We start from the raw sequence: 13,868 nt of genomic DNA on the forward strand, positions 1-13,868 counted from the left end.
GCGAGGTGCGATGTACGAAGTAGTCGCGGCAAGCCTTGAGGATGAGATATTATATTGCGGACTGAGTGTGTGCGGAAGGCAGCTAGTACTTGAAGCACTTTTTCGATGACAATTGGTCGTATGGAACCCTGTCACGGTCGGTAACTAAGCCTGGCGGTGCGCGCAAAACCTGCAGTCGGTGGTGAGGTGCAGGTGGGAAGAGGCTGGGCAGGCATTTGAGTTGGTGTCTGGACCGTTCGCAACTAGCGTGGGTGGCGACCGAAACCTGGAAAGGGCCCTTGAGCGAGCAGCCAGATATGGACACGTGAAAACAACATTCCCCACTGACGGAGACGACAACTTCACTCATAAAGGCCCAGCAAAATCACAGCTGATTTGAAACGAACGGCGTGCGCTGATACGCACATTAACATTACTATAGCTATACATACATACGTAATCGTAAAATAGGATCTGCTCCCAACCAGAGACGTGCCCCCAGTGTGTCATAAATAAGTCTTACAGAACCCCAGCGCCAATCCAACGTTGTACGTGCAGAAGAATCGCCCTTGCCTCTGAGTGTGGCGTCTATGTCGTCTTGATGACCTTCGGCGATCCCATCTCCAACTCAGTCCCAAAAACCCAGTCCCAAAAGCGGCTGGTGACGCCGAAGCCATTTTGGTAGTCCGCAAAGTGATGCTTGAGGTGGTACTTCTTTAGCTCCTGGTACCAGGGGGGAAGCTTCTGGTGGTGAAGGAAGTAGTGAGTCAGGTCGTAGAGCGTGTAGCCAAAGACACCGCCGCAGTACGCAGCTGTTGCCGCGTACCAGTTATGGAAGAACACAGTGTGTGCAAATTTCCAGAATGGCGCCGCAAGCGCTGCAAACAGTGTGGGAGGCATGACTAGCCTGTACTTGTCCATGGGAAGGTAGTGGTGGATGCCATGGAGGAGGAAATGTAAAGTGAGGGCGGCGCGGTTGTTAGGTAGATGGCTATCAAAAGCTTAGCAACATTATCAAACAGTCGTCGGGATGTGCTTACTCGTCAAGATGGAACAAGCATCGATGTAGGACGTATTCGATAATTGTCCAGAACGCCAGTCCAAACACCCAGTAACCTGCAAGAGCGGGAGTACTCAGGTCGCCTTGAGAAGCAATGTACGTCACACCTGTAACCACGGGCCACCATAGTGTAGGTACTACCCACCAAGGCGTCTTGCTCAATGGCTCCAGGAAGTTGCCAAACAGTGGAGCCGAGTCACCTCCCTTGTAGTGGCGTGGTCGGTGGACCTGCTCGAGGTAGAAGTCCTTCTCAAACCCGCCATTCCAGACTTGCATGAGTAGTGGCTTGCTGAGGTCGAGGAACTTGTGCTGCTTGTAGTCGATGCTGGGGTCGGTTTCGCGAGAAAGGTCGTCGGCGGACGACATGCCCGTCGCAGCATAGAGTGGTTTTTGGTTCTGTTCCATGCCTTTGAGTTCAATCTTGCCCACCTCTGAAGGAGGCAGAGGAACGATTTCGTACGGCTTGTTGCTCTTGGTAACAGCATCCATGACCTCCTCGCCAGCTACGAACCCAATCAAGCACTCATCCAGGATCTCATATGCAGAGTCTGAATGGGTGTGGGAGACCTCATCCTTCAGAATCTCTGTAATGTCCTTGCCGCCGTACTCGAGGATGAGCTCGCCGCCGCCTGGATGCCCGTCGAGAAAGTCTGTGACATCGTACACCTTGGTGCCGACTGTAACGTAGCAACTCTTCTCGTTGTTGTGCGCCTGCACATCGGCGGTCGGAATCGTCGGAAGGCTGCGGACTGGCATGGTAGTGGTTGTAGACATGCAGTCGGATTGCTGAGCGTAAGAGCTCACGCGATCGCGAAGTAGGAGGAGGAGGGTTGTGGAATCGATTCGAGGCTGCGGGGCGCAGATGACTGCTTTGAAGGTTATTGCCACCACAGTAAACAGGCTGGAGGCAGAGGGAGGAAAAGAGACAGGTAGGCGCAGCTGAATGCAGTGCCTGTAGGTATAAGGGGGGTTAAGAAGTATAAAGCAGCAGAGAGAGACGCTGCGATGAAAAGTACCGTAAGATTGCGCAGAGAGCAACGGGTATCGTTAATTGTCAGGAGAGCCAAGCGATCGGTCGCGTCGGGCAGATCAGCACAGCGTGGCGAGACATCCCGGGCCCTGGAGCTTTGCGCCTTCCACTCTCCGAGCCATCGTTTCATTGGCGAAGCCAGTGCAAATCGTGCAATGGACCGAGAATCGTCGTCCAGCAGAGATGACGCGGAGTCTCGAAAGCTCCTCTTACTATGAAATCATGCCTTTCTTAGGTAATTTCCCTCGAAAAGCTCACATTATGATCGTGCCTTGATCGGATTCCGCCAGATGCTCTGGTTTACTTCAGGCGCGTACCTTTACTGCTTCGAGTGCAGTGTGGCATCTAGCATCAAGACCGATGTCCTGAATCCAGCGCGAGACTCTTGTATGAGCTGGATGTCGCTGCTTGCCCTACGATTGCGATTGCAGCAGTATGTATATCGCGTTGCAACTGGTAGCAGCGCATACAATTATGGAACGCTGCTGTAGTACTGGTCTGATGGAAATTGTCCTGCGTTTTCATGCCCAATATCCACCATGCCATGCCTTCTTGGCAAGCTAAGCTCCATGTGGATCTGTGATCTGTTTACCTCGCGGAGCACCAAATCTGAAGACAGAAACCAGCCCCTGGAGTTTTACAAATGCTTCGACGTGGACAATTGGGTACCATATCTAGCGATGACCAACGTTTGCTCCAGGTATGTCAGCAGCATTGGGTATCTGTCGATATCTTCTTGCAGCTGACCTTTCAATCTCCTCACGTCAGCCACCCCACTACATTCGAAAGCACCCACTATACATCTCTCATCTGCTCACGTATCTGATCGATTCCCCCTGTTTTTGATGATTTGTTCATATCCAAGGAGTGCGCCGGTCGATCGCGGCCAACCATCTGCAAAGGCAGCGGACGCGTGATGAAAACATTATCGAGCGCCATATGTACGACTTCCTAATCTTCGTCAAACAAGCTCACGAGTGGCACGAGGCTAGCCCAATTAGTACCTGTGACAGTCAGCATGGGCGCGTCTTACTGCTTGTCGAAAGCCTGAAAGACCGCGACGTAAGCAATGCTGGTGTACTGCAGTATATAAGGCCAGCGTAATCACTACTGACATCTCAGTATCCTTCTGGTTCTTTTGTTGATTGTTTTCTCCTGTTCCAATCCTCTCAGCAATTCGACAATGCCGTCTGCATCGTTATTACTCGTGGGGCTTTTGCCACTGATTGCCTTGTTCTATGTTCAATATTCGAACGTGTTCTCGCCAGCCTTTACGCTCAGCAAGAATGCCATGCCTATACCACGTTCGAAGACACCTATAATCATGGCCTCCACACCGGCCTTCAGGTTAGTCAATGATCTTTCCGTTATTCGAATAGATAGGTAACTGTTACTCCCAAGCCATATGGAAAAGATCACCACCATAGCTGAAGGCCTTATTCAATTAGGCTATCCAATCATATTCCTTACCGGTCCTGACTTCAAGGATCATATTGAGTCGATTGGTGCGACGTACGTTCCTATAGAAGGCAAGGGCTTCGGAATGATGGCCGAAGATAAGATGGCTACATTTCTGAGCTTGCAAGGTGATGAGTTAGAGATCTTCGCCTTCAACACAATCTTCATCGATGAGATCCCGGCGCAACATCGCACTCTTCAACGAACGTTTAACGAGGTGCGCGAGAAGTATGGACAAGAGCAGCCACTCATATACATCGCCGACTGTACATTTGGTGGTCTCGCACCCGTCATGCTGGGTGTACCCGGTATTCGACCAGATGCAGCCATGTCTATTGGGCTAGCCCCCTACCCAGCTGCCAGTAACGATACATTCCCCTTCAGATCTGGTCGCCACCCAGACACCAGCGCAGACTCTAAGCAAATCCATTTTGAGGCGCAGCAGGCGCAGTACATCAGTTATCCTGACAGCGAGTGGAATAAGCACACCCGAGAAGTTTTGGAGAAAATGGGCGCCACGAGATCATCTCCCAGCATGTTCGACATGTTTGTGGCTGCGTCAGACGTGTATCTCCAGTACGGTGTTCCTGAGTTTGAATACCCAAGGAGTGACCTCCGACCTAATCTGAAGTTTACCGGTGCACCAGTCAATGTTGGCATTGCCGAGCGTGCTCTACCTGAATGGTGGGGCGACGTCCTTGAGGCGAAAAAGGCAGGAAAGCACATCGTAGCTGTTACCTCCAGCACGGTCGTATTTGACAACAATGTCCTGATTATACCAGCACTAGAGGCACTGAAGGATCGAGACGATGTGCTCGTCATTGCTACGCTTGTGACTTCCGATGTGGAACAGCTTGAGTTTAAGATACCCGAGAACGCGAGAGTTACAAAATTCTTTCCTCTCGATCTAGCTCTCCCCGAGGTTTGCAAAGCTTCTATTGCGTCTTCAATGCCAGTACTCACTTCGTGCAGGTATCTGTTTTGATCACCAACGGTGGCTATGGCACGATTCAACAAGCGCTACGAGCAGGCGTTCCCATGATTGTCTCAGGAGTAGGTCAAGATAAATCTCACACTGGGGCTTTGATCAATTACATCGGCAACGGCATCTACCATGCTGTGCACCAAACCAACTCGGAGATTCTCAGCGTTGCATTTGCGGAGATACTGAAGAACCAAACTTATAGGTATAGCGCATCCTACTTTGTGTTGGTACGTTTTGGTTGTTCGAGTGCTGACTTGGTATAGGGTGAAATCGGAAGCCATCGCCCAGGAATACAAGAAGTACAATGCCATAGAGATTGCGGACGCACAGATACAGCAAGTACTGAAGGAAAAATTGCCTTCGAAATCCTGGCTCGCAGGTTGGATGTAGTACGGTGAACGTACCGACGCACATAGTTCCAATGGCAAGGAAGTCAAGCAGATCGAATTCCCTACTCCTGACCCTGGCGCAGATGTACCTCCACAAGAGTGGCCCTCTCTACGTGAGTGATGCTTGTAGCTACTATGATCTGACTCTTTCCATGTTGTAGAGATAGTGCCATCTCGTGTGTACATGGACTTCAAAAGACGTGGTACCAAAGTTTGCAATGATCGTCGTGGAAGATTACGTACGTGCCTCTACATTTCAGTCATGTGCGAACATCTCCGTTTGTACTTTCGAAGTCTTTCCTCCCCTCAATTATACGCTTGCCTTCGCCGTAATCCTTGATTCTATCCCTCTGATCCCACAAGGCTGCAAGCACCACCCTCTGCCCCGCCCATGGCTTTCTCGAGTGCATAACAGCGTAATTGTCAAGAAGTACAACGTCGCCCTCCTGCCATTCTATATCGACCTGCATCTCTTCTGCCAGGTTCAACGCGAGCTCCAGATCGGTAGTCGCAATTGGCGAGCCATCACCGTACGTTGGCAGTGGATGATATGCACCATCGTCTCCAAGGAAGGGTGGTTCCGTTGCGCCATGATGCCGAGAGCGACCGTACGCTGAGGTAAGGTTGCCAAACCACGTTGGCAGGCCTGTGGAGGTGTGTTGGCGTATGATGGGAACTATGTGAGTTACGCTTAGACCACCGTCGTCGTGCCATTGAGACAGGTTACTCTGTCGCTTGACTTCGGCTTCGATCTTTCGTCGTATAGTGTCCTCGTCATCGCCTTCAGTAATGTGCTGACCATATGCTGTGAAAACGCTCGCGCCAGTCGTTGAGGTGACCTGCTGACAGCCATATCTGTACACGTACCGTACTCCTTTGATTAGTAGTTGTTGGTAGAAATCTGGTGCCGCTGCCTTTAGTCTATAGGCGAGACCGATGCTAGAGATTATAGGCGTTGCACCACCGCTTTCAGGCACCTGAAGGCTCGCGAAGGTCAACCACGCCGGATTATGTGTAGACCAGCCGTACTCGTTGTGCGGCCAGATCGGCAGCTCTGGCGGCCCTTCGTTCGCTGTTTTGACATTTGGAGCAAGTACGGTACGGATTGGCGGACGGCCGACTTCTTCGTGCGGTGCAAACCCAAAAGCATGAGCAATACGACTGTAATCCTCGGCGGTCTTGATTGGGAGTCCTCGGAGTAACACTGCTCCTCCGTGTTGCTGGATGAGGTCGAAGATTTTCCCTGACTTGCTGAGAAATTCCAGATGTGTTACGGCCTCGTCGAGGGTGGATTTCCATCCAGACACTGTCTGCAATACTAGCGGGAAAGAGAGATCTTCATAGTATCCGAACAGCGAGGTCCATTGTTGTCCGTCAGATTGGACAGCATCAAAGTTCTCAATCGATAGGGGCATGGCAAGTAAGGTCCTGACAAGTGTTTGTGACGAAGATATTCAAGGAAGAGAAATCTATTTCTTGACATGTACGGACTGAGACTTAGGCATGCAGGAGCTCATGCGATAACTGTTGATAGGCATTCGCGAGACTAATGAATGCCGGTCAGTCCGTTCCGAGGGCTGATCCGAATGCCTATGTTTCCCCACTGATAGGTAGGCTGCAACGTGCACAGAGGAAAGTAACCCTCGATGCGAATTGCAACGCAATCCAAAGTTGTGATGACGTGACTCCTCATCTTTCCGCCCTCACGAATGCTTGTTCTAAATAAGCATTGAGGAATTGCCAGGAAGGACCTAGCTCGGAACGCTAACGAGTGAATAGTCGAGGAGTCTCTCGCTTACTGGCTTGGTCTACGTGCAAACATGCCGATCGACCGCTCTACTTCGTCGACTTCTTTTAAATCCATGCTGCTACTAGGTTTATGACTGCGCTGGCTGAATGGTTGTTGAGCGATAATCGGATAGTGCCATCACCATAAAATCCTGCAAAGCACGCCATACGGAACATCAATAGTGGAGGTCGGAACGAGAGAAGCAAGACTGATCTGCATCATGAATTAGTAGTTCAACGTTTAGCTACATTCCCAAGTTTTTTGTTTGTCGATTACCTTTGGCTTTCCATCCGAGGCCGAATCCAAATCATGGCAGAAGCTATCAAACGCCTTTCTATCACTGAAGAGCAACAACAGCCAGCACCGCTCTCAGTGGCTGTTGATGATGACAGTCCATACCGTTGGTTCAGAGGTGTATTATTCCAAGCTACTGTAGTCGGTCTTTGTGCATTCGCAGCTCCGGGGCTATGGAACGCAATGCAGTCTGTTGGCGCTGGTGGTCAGCAATCTCCGTACTTAGTAATGTAAGTATCTCGCTACGTTTCCAAAGCAAATGCATGCTCACTATCACAGGGCCGGTAACTCGGTGCTCTTTACCCTTATGACGTTTACTTGTCTCAGTGGATCCGTCCTCATCAACCACGTTGGCATGCGACACACCATGGCTCTGGGTACGACTGGGTACGCTCTCTATTCCGCTGCATTGTACCAGAATAATAGATATGGTACACAATGGTTCATTTACCTTGGATCTGCAGCTTGCGGCATCACTGCTGGTTTCTTCTGGGCTGCGGAAGGTGCAATCATGCTAAGCTACCCACCGCCTGAGAGCCGTGGCAGGTATCTTGCGTATTGGCTTGCGTATCGAAATAGTGGCGCAATCCTGGGAGGTGCGATCAATCTAGCATTCAATTACAGTGGCAAGAAGCTTGGTAAGTTAGATTGGAAGACTTACATTGTGTTCGTCGTGCTGCGTAAGTTGCTCAGATCTTCCCGAAATGGTCCCTCGTACTGAGGACAAGGCACAGAATGTCTTGCTCCAGCGGTCGCGATGTTGCTGTCAAACCCTGAGAAAGTTCAACGTAAGAATGGAACCAAGGTCAAACTCATGCCGAAGATTCCAGCGAAGGTCGAGTTCGCGGAGACCTTGAAGTTGCTCCTTCGAAAAGAAATGCTGCTGCTGTAAGTCTCTCCGAGCTATCAGTAAGATGGAGTCTGACCCATTAGTATTCCTTACTTCTGCTACGTCACTTGGTCGCTGCCATACATCGGCTCTTACATGTCGCTGTACTTCTCGGTCCGGTCTCGAGCACTTACCTCACTTGCCACAGCACTTGCGCAAGTTCTCGCGACAGGAATCCTGGGGTCTTTCCTCGACTGGGAACTATTGACACTTAACCAGAGGGCCCGTTTTGGCTTCCTAGGCATAATGGTCTTGAGCGGCGGAGTATGGGTGTGGGCCGTTGTCATCCAATACAAGTACCAAAGGAGTAGACCAGCACTTGACTGGACGGACAGTCAGTTTGGCGAAGGTTGGGCTCTGTACGTGTTTCAGCAGGTCGAGTTCGCGCTGACGTACAACTACGGCTACTGGCTCATTGGCTTCCTTGCTAAAAGACCTGTAGAGGTTGTCAGATATTCCAGCGTTGCGAGAGGTGTTGAGGCCGCTGGACAATGCATCGCAAGTGGAATTAGTTCTACCAAAGCTGCGCCGATAGTCTCAGCCGGACTCATAATGGCGTGGTGGGGTATTGCGCTTCCAGCAGGGTTCCTGGTTGTGTGCAAAGTTGGGATCGAGCATGTTGGAGCTGAGGGCTACGTTCCTGAGAAGACACCAGCAGACGACGAGGCTGGCTCTGTAGCTGACCGGATTAAAAAGTAGATGCGTGGATCGAGAAAAAAAAAAGAACACAAGATGTGTTTGACAACAGGGCGAAAGCACCACACTCTAAAAGCATAGCTTTCTCTAGTTAACGTGGTATTTGATTGATCAGACACCAGCAGTCTTGGACAAATCTTCAGTTCGTCGTAGCCTATCACGTTGGCCTTCTTCAGCACGACAGATCTAGTTGACTAGAAGACTTTAGCACTGCTCTTAAATCTCGAAAATGATCAGTTGTGGTATTTGAACAGGATTTCCTTGGCTAGCGACATTGGTAGGTTGTGAGCAGGGGTGCAACAATGGCTTCAACACTCCTGTCAGGCTCAGTAGTACGTAAATATTTATGAAATCCAACAGATCTTGATGGATTTGGTGATCTGGGGTATATTGCAGCTGTTTGCGCCACGTAACTCGATCGATAAGCTTTATAAGCTTCATGTTTCTCCCTGAGTGATCCATGACCGCTAAAATTTCAGCACAATGGAGCTGTCACTCATGTTAAATATCCCGTCCACTTGAATACGAGACATAGATTATGTTGATCTTTCTTCAAGTCCTTCGATATCGTACAGTGCTCATCTTTATGGGCCTCATCCAATGTCATCAAATCTTGCATCGCAGTATTCGCGCCCCATGCCCATTTTCTGCCAGTATGTAGCAGCACCCTAGCTTATAGCAACAAGTGCAAGTACTTCTTGCCTTTTTTTTTTATCTTCGTAATGTAGGCAGAGCTGTGCCTTAACACGTACGCAAGAGATCCTTACGCATAGTGCTCATAGCTGTTCCCCTATATGCTGCGAGGTTGAAGGTTGCGGAATCAAATTTTTGCAAACTAAGAACACCGTGTCGCTGATCTGTAGCAGATCTACAGGGCGTGCTGGGATGTTTTAGTATGTTAACAGTTCAAAGGTGTGGTGTTCTAGGCCTCAGCTTTAATCGACGACGCCACATCGTCATCTTTCTACGGCAACTCATGTGCCTGAAGATCTTTGTCAATCTTGGAACAAGTCTCACCGCCACTCTCATCACGAAGCCATGATTGAGAATTTCCCTCTTGTACCTTGACGACAACTGCACCACTGTTGGCTGCATTCATTTGACTCTGAAAACCACTTCACGTACGGCATTTCAAATATGGTGCAGAAGCGCTAAGGAACCCCAAATACTCTTTGTTGTAAGTCTGCAGAACGAAGGCCGAGACCTAAAAGCTACCGCACTAGCAGCCTTTGCGAAGCTGTTAGGCCGCACACTTAATCTTGCTTAAGCCAGGAGGGCTAGCCATCGAGAACGTGGCTGGCTGAAGGTTACTCTTTTAGGTATATTGTCCTCAAAGTCTTGCCTTCTACTGCTGCAACCAATACCAATAGAGACGAAGAAGCCCTGAAAAGGGTTTGGTGCGTACCTCTAGTAAAGTCGAGATTATGTTCAGCTTTGCCAGGCGCAGATCGCTGGACACCACTGTGATAGCATGTCGGTTCCACGAGGCACCTGCTTGTAAATGATAAAAGGCCAACATTCTCGCATCTTCGTACAGTTAGTATGATCCTTGAGACTTAACTTCTTCTTTAGTTATCAGTTGGAAACTCTTAAGATGCGTTCATTCATTACTCCGCTTCTGCTGTCATTAGCAGCGGCTACTCCTCTCGTGACTGAGAACGCCCGCAGTCTCAGCCAATTGAAACAGCTCGAATGCCAGGTCATCTCCGTTGTCGTTAATGCTCTCCATGGCGCACCAACTGCAACGTCCTTTTGTTCATCACTACTCAAGATTCCGACTGCTACCGTCTCAAAGACGTCGACGACTACCTCGACTTCAGTTGCAAACACGATATTATCTCAGACTATAACGGCCACCACAGTGGTTACTTCTGTTCTAAGTGTTACCACCGGAACAACTACTCTCACAGCTGACACAGTGACGCAAACAACCACTGCTTTGTAAGAATATCTCGCGTCGAAGGCTTCTATTCTTGCTAACATACCAAAGTGTCACTGTACCTGGCGCCTGTGGCGCAATCGTGAAAAGGACTGCCAAAGTCATCTCCAGCGCTACAAGTAACCCTGCTTCTCCAGCTAGCTGTGGCAACGCACCTCCAGGTCTCAAGCAGTTTGCTTGCTCGCAGGTTTCGAAAGCATGCAGTTGCCTTGCTATCCCCACACCTACAACCACTGTTATTGTACTTAGCACAGCTTCTGCTGTGACCGTATCGACCTCAATCGACCTTGTCACTGTTCCCGCAACCATTACATCAACAGTGACAGAGGCGGTAAGTAACAACGAGACATTCCTCTTGGTACTTAAGCTAATGCGTTGTATAGATCCTTGCCACTACTTTTACCACTCCAACAACAGTTGTTACTGCGACTGTAACGTCAGTAACAGTACCAGACACTGCGACTGATCCGAACAACTGTGGCGCTTGTGGGAATGTTGTAAGTCTTGCCTCTTTGACACATCGCAGCATCACAGCTCCGCGAGTCTTGAAATATTTGGACCATTACTAACAAATTTCCAGTGTGCAAGTGGTAGTTGCGCGAAGGGCTTGTGTACAACTCCTTCATGCGCAGGTTCTAGCTGCTCTAAATACATATACTGCGGCAGTAGCTGCGTCTGCGGCTCTCTCAACAATGGGGGCGGCCTCTGCATTCCAGGAACTACTTCATGCTCAAGCCCAGCTTGTAGTATAGACTCAGACTGCGCGGCTAATCAGCTGTGCGTGATAAGCACATGCTGTCGAGGTGGAGGCGGTATTTGCGTGACTGCAGCCAGCAGCTGCAATAACCCAGCTACGCCTAAGATGTTATTTGCTCGAAGACCTGCTGGTGGGAATACAGTTATGGGATAGGAGACTAGAATACCACTCGAAGAATTGGAAATATGCAACTATAGTGACTTAGTTAGGTCAGTCTAGAGAATAAGAAAGGTTGTATCTGCGAGAAGAAAATTCGGCATGGGTGTTAACTCTACATTCGAATAACTTTGCATCCTTACATACGATTTGGAGCTTTTTTTTTAATTAAATTTTTAACTTCAACAGCATGCTGTTGGCCTACGTCTAATTTCGGGCCGTAGTCTCGACAATTGTGCCGATGCATCTGCCACTGTCGTGCCCAAATCAAAAAACATATTGCGCTTGATTCTGCTGTAAAGATGGTAATCAGAACACCATAGTTCATTGATGAGCTATCTACATCCTTAGTCGTAGGCTAGCTTCCGAAGAATTGTACAGATAGCGTACAAGCGCGGGCAGGCAGTGGGCTCCGCTCCAACACCACACGAATGTTGCGGGATCAGCCGGTCCGTACTAGATCTGATCGTTGCTATTCGAAAGTAGATATTCCCCTCTCCTAGCTAGAAAGCAGCCCAGCGAGATATTCAGTCGCCCCTTACTTTTAAATGGCTCCCGTCGTCATAACAACTGAGAAGAGTTTTTTTAGTGTTGACTGCTGTGATCGTCAACATTTAGCAGTGCCAAGTTTCCTTGGAATGTGACAGGATAGAGTGCTCAGTAAAGTGAGGTTAACAATGCGAACGGATATCGTACCGCTTCACACGATTACAGCAGTACAGCAGCTTTACGACACCCTCCCTGTTCTCATATCGTTCAGACGTGCTGCTCGGTTCAACGCATTAACCTGCGTCTCCATCAGCCTATACCTCTTGCATTCACAGCTGATTTACAAACACTTTAGAATGTACTAAATAGCGAACCATAAGGTTGGCACAAATTACCGACGTCTGTATGTAATTGAGTCAAAGCCGGGCTCTTTTAAGTCCACATCCTCGCCCGTAAGATCATTCGAATACCATGTTCAATATCTAGTATATTCATTGAGTAATTGAGTTTGTAAGTTTTCTTATGCTGAACACAATATGGCCTGTAAATTTTTAGATTAACTAAGAAGGTATTGCTAGGGGTAGTTACAGTTCGTGAAGGACAGCTCGAGTTGAGATACTGATCCGTTCTCCAAAGCAGACTCCAGTAAGACATCCAATGCCACGACAGTACTCACAGCTGTAGTGCAATTCCAAGGTAGCTACGATGCAGCCCTTGTCCAAAAGAGCGAATACAGTGATTCATCTTTACGTCAATTTAGTTGCCTCAGAGACCCAATACATGTTTGAATTCGGGGCTCTTGGTACTCCTCTACCCAAAAACTCGCTTTGAAAATAATTGAATCATGCCCTTCTGAGCGCAGTAGCGGATCAGTGTGATCTTTCCGGGTTCTCACACTTTCAACCCCATTACTGTCCCAAAGCAAGAGCTTCGCGGCAAGAGCGGCCTCAATCTATACGAGGTGCTTGTGGCTTTTGCCACAGGCTCCAGATACGCAACAGCGAGTTATGGAAGTCATGCAGCCTGTACGTGGCTTGAGTGTAACGCACAATTACCTGCATGCACACAAAAACTAAGAAAGCGTCCAGCATATCGCTTTCCGGATGAACGATTCACCGATGATTGAGCGGAAAAGACTGATGAAAGAGTGTGGCACTGAGCCTATGCAAAGGGGGGTGGAAGGGCAAAAGAGGAAAGACACACTTTGTCTACTTTGGCACTGTCGACAAGGGGCTTCCCACTTGTTTCGAATATATCGAGTTCTCCAAAGACTGAGAGGAGCCTGATAGCGGGTGCCATCCAGCGCCGCCATTCTTTATGTTGAACATAGGCGATGGGTTAGGACAATCTCAAAAAAAAAAACGGTGTGCGTTCAAGATACGAGATGGTAGAGCAACCCAAGTCACGTACAATACCTTTGTTTTATTTGCACCTAGACTCGTGATTATATATTTATTTGTATTGAGAGTCTCGCTGGGTCTCTTGTGGTCGCTCTAGAGACACCTTGAGAAACAACGATCCAACACGACTAGGTACAGGTATGCGTTCTCCGTCTGCGAAGCCGTTCAATGCCTAATTCTATATTCTCAGCCCGGTTGTCACGCTGCCACTACAGCCTTGCTACAATGCGGGTGTTTCTAAAGCACTCGCAGATAAAGACAAGCCAATCAATGTTCATGACATTGCGGGCAAAGTCGGAAAGCCTCACCCAGCTATCACTTTTGATGAGCTTGCACATCTATAAGTTTGTTGACAACTCTTCTGATCTCGCAGCTCACATGTTAAAGGACCTCATAGCCTTGGGCTATCTTACCGAAACAAAAACCCGAATCTGCACTTACCAATTTCTCGACCGCGATAGATGTTCCTATGATCGTAGAAGGTTACACAGTTCTGTAAGTGTTGCCTTCTGATTTCTGCATCTTCATCTTGTGTACATGGCTGATAGAGTCAGTGCT

The 13,868-nt window shown here is 48.9% G+C and overlaps 5 protein-coding genes across 5 annotated transcripts; 3 read left to right on the forward strand and 2 right to left on the reverse strand.

Annotated features, from left to right (window-relative positions):
- Window positions 1–567: 567 nt before the first annotated feature.
- EKO05_0006838 (4-hydroxysphinganine ceramide fatty acyl 2-hydroxylase) lies at window positions 568–1,795 on the reverse strand (the record flags this gene model as incomplete). Its single annotated transcript, XM_038940652.1, has 2 exons — window positions 568–970; window positions 1,020–1,795. 2 exons carry the CDS (start codon window positions 1,793–1,795, stop codon window positions 568–570), a joined length of 1,179 nt encoding a protein of 392 aa, XP_038797368.1.
- Window positions 1,796–3,252: 1,457 nt separating this feature from the next.
- EKO05_0006839 (uncharacterized protein) lies at window positions 3,253–4,902 on the forward strand (the record flags this gene model as incomplete). Its single annotated transcript, XM_038940718.2, has 4 exons — window positions 3,253–3,416; window positions 3,471–4,449; window positions 4,500–4,714; window positions 4,776–4,902. The coding sequence occupies 4 exons, from the start codon at window positions 3,253–3,255 to the stop codon at window positions 4,900–4,902; spliced, it is 1,485 nt and encodes a 494-aa protein (XP_038797369.2).
- Window positions 4,903–5,161: 259 nt separating this feature from the next.
- Window positions 5,162–6,316, reverse strand: EKO05_0006840 (uncharacterized protein; the record flags this gene model as incomplete). The annotated part of the gene is made up of 1 exon (XM_038946232.1): window positions 5,162–6,316. One exon carries the CDS (start codon window positions 6,314–6,316, stop codon window positions 5,162–5,164), a length of 1,155 nt encoding a protein of 384 aa, XP_038797370.1.
- Window positions 6,317–7,167: 851 nt separating this feature from the next.
- Window positions 7,168–8,572, forward strand: EKO05_0006841 (uncharacterized protein; the record flags this gene model as incomplete). The annotated part of the gene is made up of 4 exons (XM_038940756.2): window positions 7,168–7,214; window positions 7,264–7,664; window positions 7,719–7,872; window positions 7,918–8,572. The coding sequence occupies 4 exons, from the start codon at window positions 7,168–7,170 to the stop codon at window positions 8,570–8,572; spliced, it is 1,257 nt and encodes a 418-aa protein (XP_038797371.2).
- Window positions 8,573–10,163: 1,591 nt separating this feature from the next.
- On the forward strand, window positions 10,164–11,418 carry EKO05_0006842 (uncharacterized protein; the record flags this gene model as incomplete). Its single annotated transcript, XM_059636898.1, has 4 exons — window positions 10,164–10,510; window positions 10,560–10,839; window positions 10,892–11,005; window positions 11,089–11,418. 4 exons carry the CDS (start codon window positions 10,164–10,166, stop codon window positions 11,416–11,418), a joined length of 1,071 nt encoding a protein of 356 aa, XP_059492881.1.
- Window positions 11,419–13,868: the final 2,450 nt, after the last annotated feature.

Source organism: Ascochyta rabiei, chromosome 11, assembly GCF_004011695.2.
Source record: "Ascochyta rabiei chromosome 11, complete sequence".
Lineage (NCBI taxonomy): Eukaryota > Fungi > Ascomycota > Dothideomycetes > Pleosporales > Didymellaceae > Ascochyta > Ascochyta rabiei.